Raw genomic sequence first — 26,889 nt, forward strand, 5'->3', positions numbered from 1 at the left:
GGATCAGTTAGTCGATCAGAGAATCGATAGGGCAGCTCGCCCGCGTTCATACTGGTATTGCTGTGATATTGTGTGATAACGGGGTGTTTCGTGAATGTGCACTTTTCCCCACTTTAACTAGATTCACGTAGGAGGAAAGACCTAACGAGGTGATTTCTAAGCAATACTTTGCCTGTTGCCCCATGTCATGCAGCTGTCATATGAAAATGTAGTTTAAACGGAACATAATTAGGATGTATAACAGTTTGGTAAGGTTAGACAGAATTATTATTTTATTACATTTCTCATTTAACATGAATGAGGGGCAAGAGTATTACTGTTCTTAGGCTACTGTTGTGAATTATGAACACATCTGAAAGCATAACCTGCTGTGTGTATTGTCAATAAATGTAAATTTGTAATTTGTACAACAAATTTGTAATTCGTACACAAGTTTTCTTACAGTTTGATTTTGTGTTGTTTTATGCTTGTGTTTATTTTTGACATCACAGCTTCTGATTATTGCAGTGATGGAATAAATGTGCATTTATATTCTGCAGTCTGCATGCTGTGCTTTATTACTATATAGTTTATTGACTTTCATCAGTTTGCAGCAAGCAAATTTTCCTCAGTATAACTTTTTCCCCTGTGTTGTCTTCTTTATTTTTACTTGAACTCACTGGTTGACAACAATGTTTAAATTGATTAAAACATTTTATTGTTGTTATTCTGCAGACATATTGATGTGATGCCATTATGGGTCTGTGTTCTGAATGTACCATCAAGGTGAACAGGTTCAAAACATTTATCATATAATGGAATGTCAATAGCTTAATATCTCTGTTCAGTTTACCTGTCCAACCAGATCCTAAGAGAGTTGCAAAACCATTTGCTCTGCTGTGTTTACACAGTTTTAATAATTTCTCTACTTCTCAGCACTGACTGTATTGGAAGATCCATCTTTCTAAGGCCTAAATCTTTAAATTTAGCTTCAAGAGAAGAGCTGTTTCAGAATATCAGTAGTTTGATTTGAGTTCCAATAATGCTTAAGATTGTGTAGAGCCATGCCTGATTTTTCCTTTGGCAGCTGTAATGCTGAGTTCTTAATCCCTGACTGTTTGATCATTGTTTGTCACATCTGGAACTACGGTGTGTAAGTTGTTAGCTGAAATAGAGGCATAGAGCTGGCAGTCAACATTCAACACTGAGTTTGCTGTGTAGCTTTGCCTTTTTTTCATATGCAGTTAAAGCACTCAAAGTCCCCAGGAATAATTTGCACCTTGAAAACTTTATGCCATGCCTGATTATTTGCTGTTTTATAAATTTCTTATTTTCCTGTCTTTTCTTCTACTGTCATCTCAGAAACAAATCTTGTTGTTCTAATTTATGGATGATAGGTCTAGGGATTCTAAAAATGGCTTCACGGTTAATACCATTACCTTTTCAGTTTGTGCATAAAGGTTTTGATTATATGTTTCAAATGCTTTTTTGATCTCGGTATCTTTGAGATATTGTTTTGGTTTGTACGTGTTGTTTTCTACAAATCTACAAGCCAACAACTTTTAGCTTTTGCCCTCTGTTCATAATATACTGTATTAGGAATTGCAGCTCCATTTTAATCTCATTATCATAAATCTTGTTAATTTTGTGTACTGTCCCCTGCACATCCACTAACCAATGTTTAGTTTTTGCATTTTTATTTTTGTTCAATAATGACATGCTTGATATAATGTTTGTTCTAAGTATTGCTTACACTGCACCCCCAAATACTGAATAGGACAAATTATTTTTCATTATAGGCCTAATCCTCTCATTTTTTTCTCAACTTCTCCTTGGTAGATTACTTAAATAATGATTTGTTTAAAATCCCAGTATTGATTGACCATCATTTATTTTTTGGAGTAAAAAGTCAATAGAAACACTGAGATTGTTTGATGGTCTGATAAATACCTATGAGCTGTAGTGCAGTCCTTAACTCCATATCTATCCATGTCAATCAATCCAACCTGTAGTATTCATTATGCTGTGTTGGATAAAATGTGTAGACTCTTTCATTTTGGTAGAGGTGTCTCAATATGTGCATAATTCCAAGCTCATGAGTGAATTTCCTTTTTAATCACAAGTGTACTTCTCCTCTGTTAATTGGTACCATCCATTTAAGGGTTTATTATTAAATTAAAATCAACCCACTGAGTCAGTGTGCCAGAGGCCTCAATGGCATTATATTGCAGAAGGTCACGTCATCATTATCCAAAACACACCCTTGTTTTTATGTTCTGTTGTACAGAATTGCAGTGCCTCTCCTACCCTGTTAAAGAGATTTTCTATTCCCAAACCTTTTTAACTTTTCATTTTCAATTTTGGAAAGGTGTGTTTCTTGGATAAATGCTACCTCTAATTTTCCTTCTTCATTTCAGCTAATATGTTGACCCTTTTTATGGGATGATTTAGACCATCAAAGTTCAAATATATGATTTCTAGATTGTCAATTGATTGCTCAGTTAAAGTGTAACTGTTGCTAGAATAGAAAAAAATCGTAGAAAACAAGACCCGTCGTTTAGGAAATTTAGACTCGGTGACGTGGCGATTACGTAATAGTTGAATGAATGCGATCTCTTGCCCATTTGATAGCCCCGCCCCGTTCTAATGAATAAAAATACTAATTTTTACTTTACGCAGCATCGTGTTGGGATGTTTGTCATAGGAAAAAAACCCCAGAGACGTTTGTGTTGCTTTTTAAAGGTAACAGAAGTGTTGGATTTAAAGACGGCCTAATCTAGTTATATAACTTATATAGCGATATTTATCTCTGTCATGGCAGTAGAAATTGCACAATATATGTTTAATTCGTTAATTTTCCACTTGTGTGAACTTTTGTTTAATCATACAGCGTGACGTGACATACAACTAGCTGTCCGAGTATTCTTTCTGTTTTTTATTTTGAGCTGTTTACACAGGCTAACATCCAGCTAGCTAGTTCTGCATAGGCTTGCAGTGAAATCTGCGTGAGGCGTTGTCAGTTTGCTAGCTGCCGCTTGTGTTGGCATAACAAGCAAGCTAACTAACCCTGGGTTAGCGAACTTAAACATTGTTTCAAACTCCCACTTCTTGCAGGTCGCTGTCGATCACATGGCTTCATGATCTCTCTTCGGTCGAACACCTCTTACTGGAAATAAAAAAGGGCAGAAGATTCGCCGCACACTCGTCTCGCTGGACAACGACGGAGAGGTATGATGTCATGCTAGCTCGCGAGGCTTGCTAATGCTAGCTCGCGAGCCTCGCTAATGCTAGCAGGCGAACCGTTTCGCGTTGCCAGGATCGCCGAGGTTAGCAACCCTTTTCCTCTTAGCCTGTCTGATGTATCTGGGGGGATATTGGTGTGGGTTTGCTGCTGTTGCGCTTTATATTATAACAGTTTAACAGACGTGGGACCAGTCAGTGTATGCCAGCTAGTTGGCTATGTAGCTAGCTAGCTATGCCAGAGAAACTAGCCTGTTAGCTTATCAGTAAGTTGTTCTGTCAAAGCTAGCTGTAGCTAGCTAGCAGCTCAGACCTTTTCGTGTTGTTATTGCAGCTTGTGAGCTGGGACACTACCAGTTGAACCGACGGCTAGCTAGCTGGCTAACTGGATGCAATGGCCAGGCTGGGGTAATGCAGATTTACCTCAGTGTTTTAAAGTCGTTGGTGGAGTTGGAGCGGTCAAAACCAATGTAACTACCATATCTCCAGAAATAATGACCGAACGAATGCCGTATTCTTTATAAGAAAGTAGTTATTTACACACCTCAACAAAACGAGCTAAACGAGTATTGTAGTTGTCAAGAATGGTGTCAAATGGGACTGTAACATCTGTATCACAAATCAGGGAATGCTGTAGATTGTCTCATGAATACTGGTAAAAAAAAAACAAGTTCAAGAGGCCAGTGGCATATGGTTTGTTTTCATGGTCAGTGAATGCGTCTCTAGGGTGGTGAGGAATCTGGACAGTGACGGTTGTCATGTCCCCTCCTATCCAGAGTAGTTTTTCGTTAGGACTTTTATATTGATGATAAGCAGACACATTGATTGACTGTTCAGTATTATTTTGGTTCCACATAATTTGCTCATATTTCCATAGTTTTGTTAATGACTTGTTTCAATGTGTTAATAAATTAGCCAGCAAGACAGTGTGAAACCTGTTAAACACGCCTTTTAAAAATGTACAACAATGTCACATTAATCACTGTATTTGTTACACCAGCAGCATCTGGTTGCTGCCTTTGGATGTTTAGAGGAACAAAGCTTGTAACTTTTTTAAATTGTAAAGCTTGAGGGTGAAATCAGCATTTGATTTTTATGACCCGTTATGTGTAGTTTTCATAAGAGAGTCTTTTTGTGATTTAAAACCTTTATTTTATGCTTAGAGGTCTAACACATTTAAAATGAGTGGTTTTGTTTGGTTTATTGTTTTAAAAAGTTTCAGTGCTGATTATTAAATGAGTCGTGCTGATATTTTGTTTGCCCATCTTTTTAATACCATTAAAACTGGTGGTGCCCCCCCCCCTTTATTTTATTCAACAAAGTGCTCATTCTGTCACAGAAGCTAGGAATGTGGCCATGTTTGTGTCTCTGTGTAAAAAGTTGCTTATTCATTGCCCCAGCCTCGTCATACTTGACTGATCGTTTTTGACTAGCACATAGATTGTGTTATGCTGCTGTGTGGTAGGGTGGCACAACACCATGTGGTCTTTTGCACAACTCGTCTGTCTTGTGTGGCACAACAGGAAAACTGGTTGTTTTTGGAGACAACTTTGTGTGGAGCTGTTACCAGAGCTGCGAAGGGCTGTGTCCGTGTTTTGGTTCTTTCTTTTTTTTTTATTTCATTTTATGGGATGCTGCATTTGTGTTTTATATCTTACTGTATTCTCGTGTGTGTTTGCATGTAATTTGCCTGTGTGTGTTTGGGCAGCTCTTTGAGGTAGTGTGTATGGGAATAGCCCTGTGTCATGGTCATTTCTGCTGTCTGTCCTGCCAGACCGCACCCTCACTGCATGCGTACTCAGCTGTCTGCCTGTTGGCCAGCCTGCTCTTTGTGTCTTATTCAGTGAGTTGTCTCCCAGCAGCTGAACCAACCCTGCAATCAAATGTACAGTATATGCGTGTGTGTCTCTGGGTACTTTTCCCCTACAAGGTATTTTCAGGACACAATGATGAGTAAATACAATTATGATTACAGGTCTTGGTACAAGTGCTTGGGGATGTGGTATAAATCATGCAGGAGCTCTTGATGATGGTGCAAGCACAGTAGAGGATCGTCCTGAACTTCCACTGTGTGATTATGGCTTCTAGACACTGTAGCCTGCTTGTTTCTCCTAAATGGAAACCATATTTTTGGAGGTACAGGTTAGCCTAACTAGAGGTTGTGTTCCAATCTTCAAAAGGGCTCAGTTTAGGGTTGAGCATAATGTAATGTGCAGAAGTGAATCATCTTGACACCTGTAGTTGAAAACTGTGCAGTACGTTTGTTTTGTATGAATTACATTTTAAAATCTATATTGAAAACATCATAGAAGTTGATCTCTTGGTGCGTTTACGGGTGCATGTGTGTGGCAATACCTTGCTTATTTTCTTTTGTCTCAGGCACTCTAGTATAGACTGTCTTTAGTGAGGCTTGTAGAGCATGGTCTGTTTGGGATGTAGAGATGGGTTAAGAGACGTGTGATGGGACATTCTTTCCCCTGGTGGTGAGTTGGCTCTCTGAAGAGTCTGGCTAAAGCAGCTTCGTCACTACATGTACCTGCCTGTTATGTTGTGCATGTATGTACATGTGTGTGGAGTGTCTATGGATGCCATTTGAGCTCTCTTATGTAGCCCGCTCGTTCTGCAGAGGCTTTTTATAAGAGCAGTGTCTCTCTCCCCCCCCTCTCTCCTCCTCCCTCTCTTCTTCCCTGGCTCCCCTCCCCCTTTCCCTGCATGGAGGGTGGGGCTGCTCCCTGATGACTCTGTGATGCTGGGAAAGGCTGTAAGAAGGTCAGACTCCTGCACATACGCAGCCGCGGCTTTTCTTCTCCAGCCTTGGGCTTTGGTTCTGGATCGGCTTTGGATCAGAGCCTTTCATTTGGACTAGCCTTGTTGGTGGGTAGTGTTGCTACGGTAACGCATTTTGGGTGTGCAATTGCCGTGTCACATCTTGGGTGTGCGCTGCCGTGTGTGAGTCATTGTTTCAACAGCGTGCGACAGTGCTTGGCTATGAGGCTCTGCTGCTGGCTCTAAGGTAGGATGCTACATCCATCACTGCTAAACTACCAGTCTCTGCCTCACTTGTGTCCCAAGCTGACACGCTAGGTCTGCTAGACCAAAAATAGCCCTTTAAGTTTACGTTTTCTAGGGTCACATAAGGAGAGATGCGTCATGCCAGTGTATTTGTTTACCCTGTTAACTTTTCATGATAGCAAATTGTATGGCAGGGTGGTCTTCAAGTGTGTGAGACTGAGCTCGTGCAGTGGGCAGGTGACCATTACTGCTGCTGCTTATTTATTTATATATATTTTTTGCTTATGCTTTTGTTTTTTGTTCCATGAACAACCCCCTTGTTTTTTTTTAGATTTATTTTTTCTGTTTTATTTACTGAATAGATTTTTTTTGCATATGCAAAGAGACTGCATGATCTTGTAGCTGTGACAAGGGCATAAAGGAGTATATGAATGTTTTTGGTTTAGCTGACATGTTTTGGATAAAAGTACATGATGCTGCCAGGACTTTACAGACCTGACAATGTTTACGTCACCAGGAAACACAAGATGGAGCACAGTTGCCTTTTGCATTGAACAAAACGAGAACAACCTAAAGATAATTCATTGTGGTCTGTAATGTTGTAGTATTCTACAGTGGTCTGTTTGTTGTTTTGTAGTTGCTTCTGTTACTAGGTTTGACCTTCAGACACATTGTGAACAGGCAGAGTGTTTCTCCTGTATTAACAGGTTGAAATGGCCCTTTATTGGTTACCTGTTTATAAGCTTTTTTCCATGGTGCTGCTCAGAGCTCAATAAGTGACATTACCCGAGAGCACCTTTGGTCTCTGGGAGAGTGAATGTTCACTGCACTGGGTACAGAGAGAGCCATTAACGCCTCAGAGACCACTTGAGAATTTAGTTCCTGATTGGTTAAATGCAAGTTGTGCATTCTACTTTGTTAATTTGAAGGTTTAATGAATTTTGTAAGAGGTGAAAGGTTATTTCCTTTGTTTGGGTTTTCAATGTTAAGAGTATATATGTGAAAGACTTTTATTATAGTTTTGCTTTTATTGTAGAAACATGTCACTGCGTGTTCTTGTATGTCTTGTAAAATGCTTGGCTCATCTGACATCTTAAAGGAAGCATTGCAGTTTGGCCCATATCCATGCTGCTGATTCTGACTTTAAGCATAATATTTGCCCATGCATTGTGTGGCTAACTATAGTTCTTATGATGTTTGCTTTTGTTTCATGCTTGGACGTCTGTGTCTGATTATCTAGGCTGATTGGCGTATGTTTGGATGTCTGTGTCTGATTACCGTGGCTCATTAGCTTTTGCCTTCGCATGCTTTGATGTGCTCTTTTTAGCTCCATGTTGTTTTTCTCTGGTTCTAAATATTTAGCATCTTATTTTACACTAAGGTGGTTGTAGTGCTGGACTGGTCCCACTTTGCTCAGTCTGAGTTTCATTGTAGTTTAAAGTTGCAGTTCTGCTCCGTCATGTGTCGGATCATCCGGACACCTTATAGGCTGCTGTGGTGTGAGACTGCAAAGCTGCAGTCCTTTGCGACAGAGAGCTGGGCAAGACTTGATATTCCTTCCACCTGCACCTACAATCTGTAGACTGCCTGCAGGTCTTTTCTGATAAACACACAAACATGTAGGTCTAGGCTTGGCTCTGGTTCAAGTTGGACACTGTGCGTGTGTCTTTCACGATGTCCACACCTTTTTCCTTCTACAGTGACGTCTCTGTTGCGTGTTTGCCTTATCACTGCGAACTGTAACTGAAGCGTGTTATCGGCAGGGTTCTCCTTCCTGAATGAGCCGTGCCTAGCGCCTGCCGTTTGGTCCAGCGAGGCCGCAAGATGATTATCCACTGACTCATCAAGCACTGACTAACATCTCAAAACACTGTGTGCAGTCAGCACTCTGCATCCAATCAGAATTAATCAGAGCAAATAAACACATTGTGGAACATTTTAACCAGTAGCCCTTTGCCCTTGTCCTCTGTAAGGGTCTGTCTTCCAGTGGCCTTTTTTAAAAGAAGATTCTTGGGCAACGCATTTTATAATTGTTTAACTTGCCTCAGTACAAAGACAAATTATGCAGTACTGTGAGCAGTAAGGTTCTTATGCAGAATGCATTGAGTATACAGTTATCAGTAGGTAGTCCCTGAAGAAATCTGCACATATGGAAAAATATAAATAATACCAAACTACATACTGAAATATTCTACTTTGAACAGCCTTTTTAATTTCAGGACTTGAAACCAAAGCCTGCACTCGTGATCATATGCTAAAGCTCGAAGAACAGCCCTCAGTCGCGATGTCTACTACTTTACTAATGATCCTTCTAAGCATAATCAGATTGGGATCATTAACTAGCAGTGAATTATTTTTTGTAAGCATTCAGCTTTGTACCAAGTAACCAGCTTCAGGCGTTGGATGTCTGTTTCAGAAGTTTGCCTGCCGCTGGCTGTATTCCCAGTCCATTTCCTCACCGCTAGCACAAGAAGTGTAGTGATGCACAACCATCTCTCGCTCTTTTTATAGCAGCTTCACTCTCAGTCAAACCTCAGTGTTGCTGATGACTGCATTGATTGACATTGACCGTTGCCAGCGCAAAAGAACACGATCCTTTCAAGTGCGATGCCGGTGACCCCTTCGCCCTCCTGCTGAACAGACAGAGCTGCAACTCCGTTTGAGTCCTTGTCCTCCTCGTGTCTGTGACAGTGATGGTTTGGAGGGTCTGAGTGAGGGTGTGGTGTAGTTGTAAATATACAGTGAGTGAGCGAACAGAATGATGGGGGAGGGAATGCTATGCTGTATCTCTAGTGAACGTGTCTGGAGGCAGATGGTCCTCAGCTGGTGCGTTCAGACCTGCTCTTGTATTTCCCTGCGTTTCTAATCTGTGTCGTAGCCGTACCAGGGCTCCTGCTGGGGAGCCCACATTAATGGATAGCATTAGCATGAATCGTTCTTCCTTAAAGGCTGTACTGTTGGGAGGGTGACTCGAACAGGGCAGGATGTTTTGATGATGTCACAAAGGTTGTATCATTTGTACCAGTAAATTGCTTACATTCTAAATTTTTTTAGAATAAGATTTTATTAGATTTGTCATCTACCTCAGCTAGTGAATTTTGAATTCATGGATAATTTTTATAAGGCTAATTTTAGGATTTATTTATTAGAATGTTTTGCTTAAACAGCATGCTATTTTTTCCTTTTGTCTTATGTTCATCTGGTGCTCTAAATCCTATGTGAAACTGTGGTGTAATTTGTGTCAGCTTTTCCACAGGGCTCAAAGAGGTCAAAAGTTGGTACTGCACTCTATAGTCTATTACTGTCATTTCTGGGATAGGGATTCAGACGGTGTTATTAGCTGTAATTGAGGCCAGAGTGTGCGCATTAAGGTTTACGTGGAACTTAACTGGTGCCTGAATGCCTGCGTTAATTTACCAGTGATGTTTGTGCAGTTCTGTGCAGAGTTTGACAGATTAATTGTTGCCTTTAAGCTGTTTTGTCTTTAAAATACACAAGTTGGTGTTTATCATGACATGAATCAGTGTAACTGTTTTATTCCAGAAACTTGATGTGCTTTTATCTCTGCTGCCTTTGTTTCAGTAGCCAGCTGTCTGATTACTCTTTACCTGTGTCAATTCATCTCTTGTCTGTATCTCCTCAGGTAGAAGATGTCCACAATGGTGTATCCCCGTGAAGAGAAGCTGGAGAAGCTCTCGCAGGAGGAGATCATCTCAAACACTAAGCTGGTGATCCAGGGCCTGGAGGCACTGAAGAGCGAGCACAATTCTATCCTGCACAGCCTGCTAGAGACCATCAAGTGCCTGAAGAAGGATGAGGAGGCCAACCTGGTGCATGAGAAGTCCAACCTGCTCCGCAAATCTGTGGAGATGATCGAGTTGGGCCTGGGGGAGGCGCAGGTGCGTCAGGTTCCTGTATGAAGATTAGGAATCTGCCCTCGGGTGTTGCTGGACATGAAATACCAAACACGGAACCCATAGTGAATGTTTCCTCTTGGGCTTGTACCACAGCTAAAAATAATTTGGCTAAACGGTAGAATGACAGAATGAGCAACATGCCTTTGGAAAAAGATGTGATTCACACAAACTAGTCAGCCATCGTTTATTCTTCTGTCTCATTTCCTTTGCATTCTCTCTCTCTGCCTCTCTGCGTCCATGTGTTTTTGTGGTCATGATGGCCCTGTCATTCAGGTCATGATGGCCCTGTCCAACCACCTGAACGCGGTGGAGTCGGAGAAGCAGAAGCTGCGTGCCCAGGTGCGGCGTCTGTGCCAGGAGAACCAGTGGCTGCGTGACGAGCTGGCCAACACGCAGCAGAAGCTGCAGAAGAGCGAGCAGAGCGTGGCCCAGCTGGAGGAGGAGAAGAAGCACCTGGAGTTCATGAACCAGCTCAAAAAGTACGACGAAGACGTCTCTCCTTCGGTAAGAGAACCACGCCGGGGCTCCTCTCTCCTCCCGTGTCACCCTGTGGGACCTCTGACTCATCGTTCTGAATAGCAAAGATTAAAAACCTCTGAGTGATGCGGTGGTCGGTGAGACGGTGAACCTGCGAGCGCAGTCACATGCTTTCAGATCATGTACGAGTTACCCAATCTTCTTTGGTCGTTCGAATCCTGTTGTTCTGTGTGTTTTAGCAGGGGCAGGTGCTCGCGTGGTTAAGCAGTGATAGGTTATCAGGCTCTCGCGTCCTGACTTTCTCGTTATCTTTATTCATGCCGGGAGCAGAGAAGCGAGAGGTGCTGACCTCTGTGCTGGGCTACAGGAACAGCACGACCCCCGAGGGCTGGATTCTGGGCCAGCTCTCCCCATTGGGCATGTTCAAAGCCCATTAGCCTCACTTGGCCATTTTTAAAATCTCCTTTGACAAAGTGGCTTTTTTATATGACCTATCGGAGATGATGTTAAAGGTGTCCAAAACGGAAGAAGAAGAAGCAGCTCGGCGTTCCTATATTTTAAATTGCTTTAGGGAGACAGATGACTTCTGGCATAATCCCTGCTGCTGTCAGTAACCAAACATTTAAACAGGAATTAAACCTCAACATTGTGACAGCTTCTATAACATGTCACAGATCTTGTGTATTCATTCTGTGGCATACTGTCAAAACAGGTCTGGCTGTAATTGGCCACACCTGTTATAACGCGTTGGATCTTATTCGTCACCTGAGAAGGCTCCGTTCCTGACGGGCAGGGTAGTAAATGGCCTGCCTAGCATTTTTTTTCAGCGAATGCCTTTTGGATTTATCCTTTGAGCGTCATCTTTCTGCCACACGGCTTTATCAGAAATTCTTTCTATTCTCACTTTTTGTTCTTTCCTTTGTTGTTGCAGGAGGAAAAAGATGGCGAGCAGCCCAAAGACTCCCTGGACGACCTGTTTCCTAATGATGAAGAAGAACACGGCCAAGGCAGTAAGTGAATGTTCCCACACTTCTTCCCCTGTGCCTTGTAAAGATCTCCCCGACTCATGTACTGTCACATGACTCGCATGTTTGGGCTTTTTTTTCACCGTGTGTGTGGTTCTGGTTTCCCCCCTTGCAGTGCAGCACCAACACAACAGTGCAGCCGTGGCAGCGGCCCAGCAGGGTGGCTATGAGATCCCGGCGCGTCTCCGCACCCTGCACAACCTGGTGATCCAGTACGCCTCGCAGGGCAGGTACGAGGTGGCCGTGCCCCTCTGCAAGCAGGCTCTGGAGGACCTGGAGAAGACCTCGGGCCACGACCACCCCGACGTTGCCACCATGCTCAACATCCTAGCGCTGGTATACAGGTCAGCACACCTCCTGCTGCGGGGCGGTCTCGCGGACATGCACACGAGGGTCGCACGTTTGCTGTATGATGTAAAAGGCTTTAGCCTTTGAATGGGTTGTTAAAAACATGCTGTGTTTTTGTAATGTTTGTTTCAATACATACTTTACATGAGGTCTCGCTGGGCCTTTGTGAAGTGATTCTGGGAGTTTCTAGTGCTTGCTCTAGAGATCTTTCTCTTCCAGCTGCTCGAACTCCCTGATCAGTACTTCATATTAATATGAGACGATATTTCCCAAGATTGAGTGTCTGTGTTCTCAGCGAGCAGTACGTGTCTGTTCGGTTGCTCATCGAGTGAGCGAGCGAGTAACTGGTGTCGTTTCCTCTCTGGCTGCCATGCAGGGACCAGAACAAATACAAAGAAGCAGCACACCTGCTCAACGACGCTCTGTCTATTAGGGAAAAGACTCTGGGCAAAGACCACCCTGCGGTAGGTCTACACCGTCTGCCTCAGCCTTTCACAGCACTGCAAGCGCTTGTTACTGCATTCGCATCAGAGGGCTTAAATGCGAGACGAGATTCTTCATATGTTCAAACTTCATTGGAATGAAACTTAATTCCACACATCCCTACCCGTCTACATGGTGATACATGGTGATAAATGCAGGCTTTTGGCTAAACACGTTTGTTTAGAGGCTGACGGCTAAAACGATTTCCTGTGCAGTTTGGTGATGCTGAAACCGTTTGCTAATGACCCAATGAGGAAATGCAAGTACAGATATATAGATTACCTCTATTGATCTCAGTCTTATGAAACTCCATCTCCATTACTATAGGTGTATTGTATTGCAGATATCCTTTATTACTATCCATTTAGATACTCTTGTATTAGGTTTTGTAAGTCTAGATGTTTCCAGGCATTGTTCACCGGTGTAGAATGATCCTGCTAGTCCAGCCCCTGTCAGGCTGATTTCCACATTTAGCTCCGTGTGTCTGTGTGCATGCTGTGATGCAGGTGGCTGCCACTCTCAATAACCTGGCTGTGCTCTACGGGAAGAGGGGCAAATACAAGGAGGCAGAGCCTCTGTGCAAGAGAGCCCTGGAGATCAGAGAGAAGGTACACACACACACACACACACACACACACACAATCTTGCAGCACTGCTCAGGAGACACTAGCATCTAGCTCGTAGCTATAAACACTCATTTGATCTTTTTGAGGCTCTAGTCACAACAGAACTATTGATGTAGATAAACAATAAATATGGTTTACAATACAATATTTTTATAGAGATGCTGTTTTTAAGAGCGACTTAATTAAGGTATGAGGGAGTTTCTAATTTCATTTTGGAAATCAGTTTATTTGTGCAATATGTTGGTTCAACTTTTTTCCTAACACCAATTACAAACCAAACGCCGTTTACATACAGGTACGCATAAAATGCCCCTCGCCACGTTTCTGCCGGAGGTTTGTGTGCGAATCGGCAGTGTTGATTTGAAATGTCTGATGAAAATTGGTAACGCCGCTTTTATTGGCACGGAATGTTGACATGGTGAAACTAGAAGATGAAGCTATGGTTGGAAACGAAATTGCTTAGGGCCTGAGAGCTGTACAGCTGCCCTTCGTATTGATTGGTGCTTATGAGAGCATGTGGTTTCTGAGCACATGGCAGAAATCTACACCCACTCAGATGAACACGTCTGCCGGAGGGAGCAGCCATGCGCAGAATGGTGAAGCTCTCGGCGGCGGGTTCAGACCCATACCTCCACGTGCACTAAATGGAAGTGTTATTTTAGCGTGTGTGTGTGTGTGTGTGTGTGTGTGTGTGTGTGTGTGTGTGTGTGTGTGTGTGTGTGTGTCAGGTGCTGGGGAAGGACCACCCGGACGTGGCGAAGCAGCTGAACAACCTGGCCTTGCTGTGTCAGAACCAGGGCAAGTACGAGGAGGTGGAGTACTACTACTGCCGAGCCCTGGAGATCTACGAATGCAGACTGGGCCCTGACGACCCCAACGTTGCCAAGACCAAGAACAACCTGGTGAGGCTGGTTCACTTGTGCGTGCATGCTGAAGGGTGGCGAGGGTTTTTGCTCGCCTGAGCTGTGCACAAGGCCGCTAGCTCGCTCACATCTCTTTGTGTTTTTCTCCTTGAAGATGCTCGCAGTAGGATATTCAGGTGTGTGTGAGAGAGTGTGTCAGACCACAGGAGTAGCTTTAGAGAACCTTCCCGGTGCACACGAGCCATACGGCGGGACAGGAACGAGCAACAAGTGTTCTGGCTCTTACCTTCTCTCTACTTCTCCACAGGCTTCGTGCTTTCTCAAACAGGGCAAATACAAGGAGGCTGAAATTCTGTACAAAGAAATTCTCACACGTGCCCATGAGAAGGAATTTGGGTCAGTGGATGGTAAGTTTCAAACTCCTTACAAGTTTTAGGAGCTTTTTAACTCTGAGACATAATGTAACTTCAGAATATATTAGACACAACGCTCTAAATCTAACTGATGAGCTTCATTGTCTCCCTGTCTTTCCCTTTCCATGTTTTTTGTTGAAATCCACTCCTATTCTTACTCACCTTTCACAAAAGCAGTGAACAAGGCCATCAGTCAACACTGGGTTAAGAAATGGATGATTTTCTTAACACAATGAAATGCTCTACACTTCAGTTCCGTCAGCCAAGGATGTAACATTTCAACGCGTTGTGCTGATTAGCCATCGCGGTGTGGCAACAAATAAAGCTTGTGGTCATCTTTAATGTTGAAGGCCTTTTGTTGTTGTTTTTTTTCACCACTTGTTAAATGAAAACACCCCGTGTTATAACGGGCCTGGACACTAGAGACCTAGCAGCTTACTGGCTGCTCATCTTCAGTTGATGTCCTTTATTTTGACTTCAGAGCAATTACATCTCTTAATTCACTTATGTGTTTGGTTGATGGACATGCGCTTAAAGCTCTAATGCTTTTTTTTTTTTTTGATTACTTCATGCGGTCAGTTAATGGATTAACCCAGTTTATCGAATTTTGGGGAGACGTGCGTTAAAACATGTTGAGTTCTGAAATAGTTTTGATCTGTTCCCTTCCTTCATGTTACAGATGTAGAGTTCTAAAAAGACATGAACCCAATGTCTTTGACCACATGATTGTATACTTGCATTTTCATTTAAGAAGAAGAGGAACACACCGTATAGTCTGTGCCTTTCTGACACCTACAGGGGTGCACCTAGAATAGGTTTATTTTACTAGAAAAGGGAGACAAATTAAACAAATTATCCCGAATGAGCTCAGGGACTATCTGGATGCAGTGGGTTTAATTGCACATACTGAGTCAGTGATGTGTGTCTGTCCACAGCGGAGAACAAGCCTATCTGGATGCATGCTGAAGAGAGGGAGGAGATGAGCAAGGTGGGCTGTTTGTTTTTAAAAAGATAAGGCAAACACAAACAACAACAAAGGAATGGTTAGTTTGTAGAGATGATCCATTGGATCAGTGCATTTTGTTTTCATTTTCCCTCAGCCAGGTGCTTCTCTAATAAACTGCAATCAATGGTGTACATTAAGGATTTTCAAAGCATACAGAACATATCTAAATGAATGTGGCTTATGGTTGTGGTGGTGTTTCTTTCAAGGGCAAGCACAGAGACAACACGCCTTATGGAGAGTATGGAGGCTGGTACAAAGCCTGCAAAGTCAGCAGGTACCACAAACACAGCCTTCATGTTGGACGCCTGGGACTGGTTGCAATTTGAATTGCAACGGCAATTTGAAGTCTTAGTGCTTTTTTTTTGTTTGTTTGTTTTTTATTTGCTGCTTTCTTTTTATTTCTGGTTTCTCCAGTATCACAGGAGTCCTGTTTCTTAATCCTGTCCCTATTGCTTTGTTTATGGTCCTCAGCCCGACCGTGAACACCACTCTGAGGAATCTGGGCGCCCTGTACCGCCGACAGGGCAAGATGGAAGCAGCGGAGACCCTGGAGGACTGCGCCATGAGATCCCGCAAGCAGGTGGGCACCGTACGGCCCACACCTGTGCTGAGTGGAGCTGACGTAGTGGCGCCTTAAGATGGTGCACGACATTATAGCCCTTACTGATGGTTCTTCAACTCCTTATTTTGTTATTTGGTCTTATAAAGGGGACATGGTGTCTGATCTCTCTTGATGTTGATGTATTCTTGTTTGTTTTGTCTTTAAACTCTTCTTTGGCTTGCTTTGGATGCCAGAGCAACTCAGTAAGTCGTTTGGTCTAAAATGGGAGCATCCACAGTCCTTTTGAGTCATAAGCTCTTCATCGCCCACGAACCTCCACCCCCCCATAGAACGAGCACCATAGATTCATTAACTCCATTGTTCCATAGCTAATATAAATGACCACACCATTACACACAGGTCTTAAAGACCTGTAGAGTAGGAATTTACATTGGATAACAAACTGAAGGTGTTTGCATGCATCACTTAGAGTGTGTGTGTGTGTGTGTGTGTGTGTGTGTGTGTGTGTGTGTGTGTGTGTGTGTGTGTGTGTGTGTGTGTGTGTGTGTGTTCGTTCGTTCGTTCGTTCGTTCGTTCGTTCGTTCGTTCGTTCGTTCCTTGTAGGGGATCGATCCAATCCACCAGACCCGTGTGGTTGAGATTCTGAAGGAGAGTGATGGGGACCGGAGGAGGAGCAGAGACAGCTTGGCCAGCGTGAAGTACGACAGCAGCTCAGAGACTGGAGAGGAAGTGAGTATGGGCGTAGTGTGGACTGGGGTAAGTACACATCCACCGTACCATCCAATCACAGACCAGTGGCACTCGCATGCAGCTCAGAGCAGCCCTGCCCAGTCCATCAGCTGCTGGGCTTCAAACCCAGTGAAAGAGAGGGTTGGTCACAGGACTGCCTGAAACGTAATGTACACTCCTTCACACGGTTGATGCAGTCTCTGATGCTGTACATTCTCACTACTGATTGTCTAGTGTTTGCAAAACCAGTAACAGAAGTCCTGAATTGGTATTAAGAAGGTTTGGTACCTGTGCTGTAGATGTGTAAGGCTGCTCTGACTTGCTAAGATGCCTACTGATATTTCTGTGGAACCAAAAGCTGATTGACTGTCCTGGCGTATCAATGTTAAAATTTAACTGTTGTCTTTTAGTATTATTTTGTTCGAGATGTTCTTGTGTTGCGCTAGTTGTCTGAGCATTCAGAGCGTGTGTGAAGGGCACGCAGACGCTCTTTTTGTAGAAGCCACCATCGCAGATACCCACCTTCTCACCCCACAACCTCAGAGAATTGCAGTCTGAAAGACTAACAATAAGAATTGAATAATGACAATGAATGTTTTTTCTTGATGTTCTTTGATTCCTCTGTTGTAGGGCTGTTGAGATGTTCATATATTTTTCAAGCAACCCTACCTTGTTTCCAAAAACATGTTGTTGACCTGTTATTAATAAGTGATTTGGCATAGCTGCATTGGAGGTCAATATGGCCTTTGGGCAAACGGTGGCTTCTGCAGGAGGGTGAGGTGCTGCGTGTCCATGTACCTGTGCGCACGGCCTCATACCACACACCCTAGGCACTGCTCGTCTGCCTTCCGGCACCTTCCAGCACCTCCTGGTGTGTTTCTGCACTGGGGGTTGGTCTGGCTTTGCTGTCTGAGCTGCACTGTGGCAGCAGCGCTCATTAACCCACACTACTACCATCCTGCTGGGCTTCCAGTCTGCAGCACACGCCATATTCAGCATGTTCACGTTCCCAAGCATGACGATGGGTTGTTCAGGGTTGCTGTAAGTGACCCGACGTAACCCACCACCACGGGTACACATTGAAACCCGGTGTAGTGTATTCTCCGATGTGGAGGTGGTTGTGACACTGGGTGTGTGTCCATGGTACACTGTTCCGTTGAGGTGTCTCTGTTTTGTCTCTCTCCAAGGTGGGGTGTGGAGCTCTGTGGCATTTTATTGCCTTTGTCTCTCTGATCATATTCCTGGCACTGCAGATCGTTGTGGGGAAATCTAGAGAGAACATGTACTCTGAATAAATCACATTTGCAAGCATGCCTGCAGTGTGCTTAGCTTGTTTGTGTGAACACCCTAACAGTAGATGGAAGCCTCTATTTTTTTTAAATTTCATTTAAAGGCTTTTTGATTCGCCCTACAATAGATATTTAGTTACTCAAGGGATCTTTCAATGCAGTGTTCATCGTATGATGCAAAAAATTGTTCCACATGTTTGGTGTATGGTATTATTAAATATAAAATATTAAAGTTGTGTGTGTGTGTGTGTGTGTGTGTGTGTGTGTGTGTGTGTGTGTGTGTGTGTGTGTGTGAGCGAGAGAGAGAGAAGGAAAAAGACAGACAATGAATAAATGAAGGGGGGGGGTCAAGAGAGTGGTGCCAGTTCCCTCCAGTCTCCGGTAGTGCTGTGTGTGTTCTGCGCTGAGTCACTGTGAGTGCCCTGAACAGATCCGGGGTGCAGGGCCCCGTCGTGAGCTCCAGAGCAGCCGAGGGAGCCCTGCACCTCCACAGCTAGTGTGTGTGGGCCGCGGGGCTGGAGGCCTGCCAGGGACCCTGAAAGCAGCCGCTGTTCTGAGAGGCAGCACCCTGCCGCCCGGCCGGGCCGTCCTGCCATCTGGCAGCCAGGCACTGGTGCCTATTGATCTGCTGATGCAGCACTGGGGCAGGATGCTGGTCACCCGGTTCTTTCAGCCTGAGTGCTTTTGTAGATTATTCAGACGGGGGGGGTGGGTGAGACTTATGCATGAACATTTTGACTGTAGTCTTTTTTTTTTTTTTTTTTTTTTTTTTTTTTTTTTTTGCCTCTTTTAATTTTGCGTCGTCTAAACCGCATGAGCCTGCGCTGAACCTGTTTTTAGTTTTCTGTTACTAACCAGCTTCGTCCAATGGTTTTGTTGTTGATGTTGCCATGACAACCAATCAGCCAACGAAATAGTTTCTCTGGATGTGGTGGATTGTACTCCCTTAGTGGTGTCCTTGCCTCCTCAGCTGACGGGGCTGGACAGCGTAGCAGTAGCGGTGTGCTTCACACAGGCTAGTGCTGTTATGAGATTAGCCCAACAACAGGGTAATGATGGCAGTCATGTAGAACATGTCATGTGAATGGTTAAACAGTTAAACGAGTGCACATATTCAAAATGTCGTAGAGCAAGTGGCTTATTGCGTTATCTGCAGAGTTCAATAGACTATGGTGTGCTCCTTATCTTACCTTTGCAAATGAGCACTGCAGTGTTTAACCTGGCAAGACTCTTCCAGTCAGATGGATAACGTGCAACATTTATCAGAACACACTGACTTTATTCTAGAGAAATGCTCCAGTGTCTGCATTATGGCACAGTGGACACACCCAGACCGGTTCTGACCTTTCTTGAAGAGCATTACACTTGCAGCATCACACTGAGAGTGTGTGTGTGTGTGTGTGTGTGTGTGTGTGTGTGTGTGTGTGTGTGTGTGTGTGTGTGTGTGATTGAAATAGCAGTTTCAGCTCAGTGTAGTGTGCCAGTGTAGTCTCCCCCACTCTACACTGCATTGAGCAGTTGGAATTGACTCACCTGTACACAATGCACTACAACCAAAAACACAACCCACAGGAGCACCTATGAATCCCTCTGCCCACGTTACTCTTAAAGCACCTCTGAGGGCTCCTGCAAAGTCACTCCTATACGAGTAAAGATGTACAAATAGACAAAATTCTGATTTGCCAATTAACTTAAAATTTGCTTTAAAATGACATATAGTGTCAGTAAGTACATGAGAAATGTCTTTTAAACTTCATAGCTGACCTTTGCACCAAATAAGCGACCTGGGCAGAAAGGCTGCAGTGTGGATATTGCGGAGGTAAGAAAAGGGCTTTTACCTGCTAGACACCGATCACTCCTGTGTAGCTAGGGCAGGCCACATGCTGTGTGTTGTGATTTCTCAACGGTGTGGTTTCTCTCTGTTCTCTTCTTCTCTTCTAATAGGCATAAGCCATCAAGATTTTTCCTCCACCCTTTCCTCCCTCCACCATCACATAGCAAAGGATGTTGTTGTTCCCTCTGGTCTCTTAACTGCCCATCTGCAGAATCACCCTCTCCATTTCCTGGTGTCTTCAGAGAGGCTGCTCCCTGATGCTCACCCGTCTGCGCTGCACTTGTTGGGACGTGTGCTTTTTGCTCTTGTTACTTATTCTATTTGTCTTCCTGTGGCTTCACCCCCCCCCCCCCCCCTTTCGGCTCTCACAAGTGTAAATATTTCTTAGTCTGGGTCTCCACCTGGTTCTCTTTTGCATTCTCTCTCTTCTTTTCAGGTGTTCAGCTCTTAACTTTAGCAGATTCAGTACTGGCTGTATAAGTGGGTCTTTGGAAGCTGAACAAGAACGGATCCTGTTTCTTTTTGCTGTGGAGTCTGCAGAGAGTGGGTTCTGAGGGAGTGGGTTCTGAGGGAGTGGGTTCTGAGGGAGTGGGTTCTGTGAGCTGCACTGTATCACAGCATTTGGAATGTGGCTTGTATTGTGCAGTTTAGTCTTTTTTTTTTTCTTTTTTCTTTTTTTGTTAGATTTACAATGGCCTTTGTTAATAATATAATATGAGTGCCCTACATTTGAGTACATAATGTCTGGCAGTTTAAAACGTTTCTAATTGCTCAGTTTTTTGATAACATGGATGCCTGTATTTTGAAGATGTTTTTTTCATGATGTATGATCTTGTTTGCAAAGTGGCTTTTTTAAATTTAAATTGGCAAAATATCCAAAGGTTAATGTGATAAAGAGGTCAAACTTTGTAAGCGCTAGCTAATAATTAAATGCTTAAGTGGTTGGGAGGTGAGTGTAGGAGTCAACATTGTCAGACATGCTCTTCTGTCCTTTTTGTTGTTACTGTACTTAAGTATTGATTTTAATTTACACCATGTTTACAGTATTTTTTTTTAGGCTTGCTGTGTCCGTTTTGAAACATTAGCTTGGAAAGATGCTTGGAACTCTGAACTAGTTCTAGTCCATGTTACCTGCAGAGAGCTTTTAGCTTCTGAAGGTAATGCAGAAGAAATAGGCAGGGGAAATTAGAAAAGACAACCACACCCACCAAGTGCCGCCATAGGTGCAGCCCCAGGCAGGGCCCCTCGGGGCCCCTTAGCTCTGTTCTACAGCTTAATCTGTTACGAAACCATGGGGCCAGTATGAAGCAGTCTGGGCCATCCAGCTTTGTGTGGTTAGCGTTTAACCTCCGTTTTAATCAGAGCAGTGAGGCGTTAAAAAGGGAATGAGACGACTATTTCACTCTGAGATAATATCGGCATACTGAAGCTCTTCTAATGCAGCACATTCTGTTGAACTCTCTCCGTGTACAAAGACTTTAATAATAACTGAACAAACGAACAATAAATATGCTTAGCTTGGCTAAATAAACATTCATAACACTGTAGAATCAATACAGGAATGCTGAACTCAGATCAGCTGTGGGCTAAATGTGCAGACTGGTCTCGAAAGGGAGCCTTCTGCCTGCTTCACGCATGAAAGGTCTAGACGAAAATTTATGTAACACGTTTAAGTGAACCCAAGGGAAACCGCACCCAGATGCAGTACATGTCACGCTCTATAGAAAGTGTGTTGTCCGATTCCAGAGTTTATGCTGAAGTATGTGTTCGAGCTTCAGTGGAAAGACCCACACCTTTAGCTAACATAGAGGACATTCATTAAGGTTCAGCTTGTGAACCTAATGCAGTGTCAGTGGTGGACCTGTGTAATTATGTTCATGGATTTGGACATTACACACGCTTATCATTTCACCTATTGACTTAGCATTGAGATTCTCATCACGGACATGTGCACGTTACCTTCACGCTCACCCAGAGGTAGCAAACGGTTTAAAGGTGAACAAACATTTATCATGTTATTCTAATAGACAATATTGTTGTGTTTAGTGTAATGTGTATTATTTATTGAGCTGTCCTTTATTGAAATAAATATATAAACTGTAACTTTGGGTTTTCTAGACCAGTAGTATTGACCTGTCAACATTATATTAGAGTAGAAATCCATATAAATTCATCTATCTGCATTGTGATGGTTGTTGAATCAACTCTTGTTGATGTCTTGAAATAAAGGTTTTCATTTGTGAAGGTCTGGCAGTGGTTTCTCATCAATCTTTTTTAAGGGCAGATTCAGTCCACTTGCTTACTATTCAAAAGTTGAAATTAGTGAATTTGTCCTCTTGCTGTCGGGTAAATCTTAACTTCATGTGTGAGCATGCGTGCGTGAGCATGCGTGCGTGACCATGCTTGCGTGAACATGCGTGGCTTGCTCTGGTCATGTCTGAGTGAAGAAAGGGCCAACTGTCCTTGGACAGTAGTGTTCTTAGTGGAGCTGTGGACCCCCTGCTGGTCATTCTGATATATTGCAGGCCAAACATGTTAATGGTTAATATGCTACAAATCAAACAAAATCTACAAATATCTGAAGTGAGCTGGAACAGTGTCCTCAATGAACCTAATAAAACTACAGTGTATTGTAGCTCCCTTTTTGGTTATAAAAATGCATTATGGTTATAAAAACATGAACCTCTTCAAGAAAAATTAACAAAAGATATACACTGTGTGGGTACACATTGCACAGCCTCATCATTTGTTGATGAGAGTCTGTTTGCTGCAATATCACTCTTGCACCAGGTGTAGCAAAAACGGGCCGACATTGCACATATAATAAGAAAATTGCCAGTTTCACCTGTGCATGACTTTATTCTAAACAACCATACGGTGTGGTTGATAAATTGCTTGAACTGCAGTGCCAACTTTGTGGGGCAGAAAGGGGGAATATTTCATGTGACCAACCATTCGTAAACATGGAGGTGTGCTTGGGAGGAGACCACCTCTACACTCGGACCGCTTTTTAATTTTTATTTATTTATTTATTTATTTTGCTGTTGTATCATGACATTTGTAGTGGCTAGTTCAACATTTTTCATGTTAAAGAATGGCATTATGAGTCAAGAGGTGTGTGAGTGTGGACACGCTTGAAAAATAAGTGGGGCTCTACAGGATTGTGTATAAATACATGGGTTTAAATGTACCTGTGTTTGGAGAATACTAGTAGCCCCTGTGTGTGTGTGTGTGTGTGTGTGTGTGTGTGTGTGTGTGTAAGTAAAGGTAAGAACTGTGCTGGTTGTGGGTTTGCAGGATGGTAGCGGGACGCTCCAGCGCAGCGGTTCCCTCGGGAAGCTGCGGGACGTCCTGCGCAAGAGCAGCGAGCTGCTGGTGAAAAAGCTGCAGGGTAACGGCCCCCCAGAGGTCCGCAGCAGCAGGTAAACACCCACACGCTCCACTAATCTCCTCACATACTGTCCGTCAGCTGCAAGCTGGCCTACATCAGACCTCTTCCTGCAGGGCTGTTGCAGTTTCTTCTGCACACATTTGAACAGTTAAAAATTATATTTGGGTTACAGCTATGGCGACTGTGTTTTGATATTAATAACCGGTCCACATCTGGTTGGTATCTTAAACTGGATTGGAATGAATTAAGTGTAAACTGGTTCTACAGAGCACCACTGGTGGCGTTTTGCAGTTTCAGTGCATTTTAACATTAACACAAACACTGCTCGTCCTTTTGAACAGTATGAAGCGAGCTGCCTCCCTCAACTACCTAAACAGGAGCAATGACGAGGCCTTCCAGGTACTACAGCAGTGACTCCACTGCACATTAGCACCTTCTCCTCCAGCACACCTTGTGAAATAATGTTTTACCCTCTTAATATCCTCTCTGCTTTTATGTGTATATATAAGATGCAATAAGCCTGTAAGTTGAAGGTTTTTATCACAGGCTGCAGGGCAGATGACGGCGAGACACAGAATGATCATTTTAAACGGGGCCTCAGGCTCCTGCCAGCACAGCACAGGGAGCAGCTGAGGTGTAGACAGTGAAATGTTTGGTCCTGCACCAAAGAGGGTTTAGTGATGGAAACGTCAAGTAACATGACATTGTCACTCTGTTGTTGCACATCATGATCTTCCACTCTTTCCTCCTCCTTCTGTGTTCCTCTCCTATTCTTCATCTCACTATTTTCTTGCTTTTCCCCCGGTGACTGCTGTCTCTCCTTCCTTCTTATTTCCACCTCTTTCTCCCCCTCCACTCTTTTTCTTTCTCTCTCCATCTGTCTCTCAGAGTCCAGGGATAAGTAGATTGAGAGAAAGTCGTGGATTGAGCTCCAGTAATATGGATCTGTACAGTGGGAAGTGAGATGAGGTCACAGATGACCTTCGTGACGCTGCTCATGTCCAACCCAAATCTTCTGGTCACTCTTTTGGGAAACCTAGACCCACCACCAGACCTGACACAGCTACAAAACCTGCAGCTCAAGCCCATTGATCCGCTCCCAGGTCTGCACTTTCCAGGTCTTAATGGTGTAAAACCCAGTCTTCCACCATGCTTTCTCAGCTGTCATGTCACACGTTACATGCATCTTGGTGTAATGTTCTCCAAAGCAGTTCTCCTCAGCCAAAGATGAGCATATCCTAGACTGGCCCACAACATGGCAATTTAAAAATGTGTGTGTGTGTTTTGGGGGGGGGGGGGGGGGGGGGGGGTTGACTATGTTCATAGGTGCTGTAATTGTTGCAGCTTAGCTCTGTGCTTGTGCCATTGCTCTATATGAAGGGTACTGAAAGACACAGATGGATACTTTTCATTTCTTTCATTGCTTGCTACATTACCTTAAAATGACAGAGGGGAGTAATTAGCATGAATCCTTTAGCTTTATACCAGGCCCCACTGGCCCCATAGTAACTGGCATTCTTGAATAAAGTATTTATTTTATGACTAATGTCCTTTGGGTCATATAGTAGATTCTTATTACTTCATTTTACTGGTGAATGTTCTGAACATAATATATGGTGGGACTTGTGAATGCTATTGTTTTTGTATAAAAAGGATTTTTGTTGTAAATGGTACTGACATGTTGTCGGAGGGAGAGGCCCGCTCCCCTTTAACGGGCCCTGTGTTCGGGTGGCCCTGGCCGCTGCTGTATCTTCCCTCCTTTGGCACCAGAGGAGACGGAGCTCTTTTGATTCATTTGTCTTGGCCTACTAAGACATGCTGGTTGTATCAGCAGGTTGCTAAGAAACCAGGTTGGTTAAGATGTGCATACTTTGTTTTGTTAATATTGCAGTGCCCTTATAACAGGGCAACATGGTAAGAAACATACTGGAATTAAATCAGTTGGGGAACTGTCATGTTTTTAATTCTGAACTTTTTTCTAGATTTTTAAGGAAAAGAATCTTGGTTATGGGCTTTATTACTGTGTATCATTTTAAAAATAAGTCAAATGTGTTGGAGGGAACAATCATCTTAATGTCTTTACCTGTTACTGTTGTGTTTGAGTTGTAAACACGATGGGTGAATGTATACCTAAACTGTGTCTGGAATTGGGTTTTGGTCCTGTTTGAAATAATTTAGATTATCCATCTGTATGGGGAGACTGCATATAAATAGCATCTTTCATTTGGCAATCTCCAGCTGCTAAATGTTATGTGCTGTTAAAACTGATTTTTCAAACACTAAGAATGTGGTCTTAATATTCCCCAATACAGAAATATTAATCCAGGGTTGAGGAACATGATGCACTATAATGAAATATGTTGATTAATCATTGTCAAATTAATGCAATATAACCTTTTCTCAGGGTATGATCAAGTTTGAGATGTTTACATGATAAATATGAAACACTGCCATCTTGTTACGATGCAAAACACTTTTTAAACATTGTCAGGAAATGTCAATAAAAGATGCATATTGTCATTGGTTTCATTAGTGGTATGTAAATAATCACACAAGATCTTTTTTCTGATACATATGAACAAAACCCAGTTTGTTATAAAATAAGCAATGCTTCAGGTTTCCTGTGACAGCTTAAGTATGTCTTCAAATCACCGAAGTCCTTAGGCAAGTTTAGATGCAGGTATAATTTCTTTGGCATGCGTTCTGTCGTTTCAGGTCTGGGGACGTGGTGGTTTTATGTGGTATGCTAGACGGTGTATTTGAACGTATCATAAGGCTCAGTCACTTTCGCAGGTGAAATGGTTTTCTAGGATGGTGAAGGACAGGTGGAAGTAGAATGTTTTACGAGTTGTTCACTGTGGCTTCATCGGAGTGCTTTAACTGTAGGAATACCATTCATCTCCTTTGAACTCCACGGGTGTTGAGTACAGTAGCCATAGTAACACGAGTTATAAATATCAGCTACCTATATGGTTTACAGTTTCCTGTTTTATGTTTTAAAAAAAAAAAGATAAGGTAACAGTAAATAAATCAGGAATTTTTTGCAATCTCTTGGATTGTATAAAATCATGGTGATTTCAGAATAAAAATGGACAATTAATAAATTGAATTTATGTTGCAGCTCTTTTATTGCTTCATTTTAAAAGTATGGAGTAAAGATTTTAGGTCCTTTTTTTGCACTTGAACCCTGTTAAAATCATTTGTCAGTTAACTCTTGTGAACTTGAGCGTGCTTGTAAACTGAGCCAGTTAGAAAAGGGAGAGTGTGTGTGTGTGTGTGTGTGTGTGTGTGTGTGTGTGTGTGTGTGTGTGTGTGTTTGTGGGGGGGGGGGGGGGGGGGGGGGGTCACAGTGACCGTTTGCTGAAGCAGTGTATGAACCAGCTCTCTCCTGCATGCACGATCACAAATGCACACGCCAGATGAAGTCCTCAACAATGGAATGTTTTGGATGCTGTGCGTCTCCTGCTCACCTCAGAGGGACACTAGAGCCTGTCTCCTGTCACAAAGTCAGACAAGTCATCCTGTAGTTTATACTACGCAGACGGCTCAGCTGCTAAATACAAACGGAGCCCCAGTGTGGCAGGATAAAATTATGATTTACTTCTGAGCCTGTGTGTAATTTAAGAATGCTGTCACACACATGTAAGCAGTTAAAAACTGGAGTAGAGCCTTAATTGGTTGTGAAACATTTTACT

The 26,889-nt window shown here is 43.1% G+C and overlaps 1 protein-coding gene across 11 annotated transcripts; it reads left to right on the forward strand.

Annotated features, from left to right (window-relative positions):
- The first annotated feature begins 2,594 nt into the window (after positions 1–2,594).
- On the forward strand, positions 2,595–25,714 carry klc1b (kinesin light chain 1b). 11 transcript variants are annotated; one of them, XM_076975548.1, is made up of 17 exons: positions 2,595–2,721; positions 3,094–3,207; positions 9,875–10,130; positions 10,422–10,652; positions 11,557–11,635; positions 11,766–11,994; positions 12,375–12,462; positions 12,988–13,089; positions 13,836–14,009; positions 14,278–14,377; positions 15,319–15,371; positions 15,596–15,663; positions 15,861–15,969; positions 16,555–16,707; positions 23,101–23,225; positions 23,536–23,593; positions 24,083–25,714. In XM_076975548.1, exons 3-17 carry the CDS (start codon positions 9,882–9,884, stop codon positions 24,155–24,157), a joined length of 1,893 nt encoding a protein of 630 aa, XP_076831663.1. In that variant the 5' UTR covers positions 2,595–2,721; positions 3,094–3,207; positions 9,875–9,881; the 3' UTR covers positions 24,158–25,714. The 11 variants fall into 11 exon arrangements, with proteins under 11 accessions (XP_076831663.1, XP_076831668.1, XP_076831670.1 ...); XM_076975553.1 differs by having other exon boundaries at positions 16,555–16,680; XM_076975549.1 differs by lacking the exon at positions 2,595–2,721 and having other exon boundaries at positions 2,867–3,207.
- Positions 25,715–26,889: the final 1,175 nt, after the last annotated feature.

Source organism: Brachyhypopomus gauderio, chromosome 15, assembly GCF_052324685.1.
Source record: "Brachyhypopomus gauderio isolate BG-103 chromosome 15, BGAUD_0.2, whole genome shotgun sequence".
Lineage (NCBI taxonomy): Eukaryota > Metazoa > Chordata > Actinopteri > Gymnotiformes > Hypopomidae > Brachyhypopomus > Brachyhypopomus gauderio.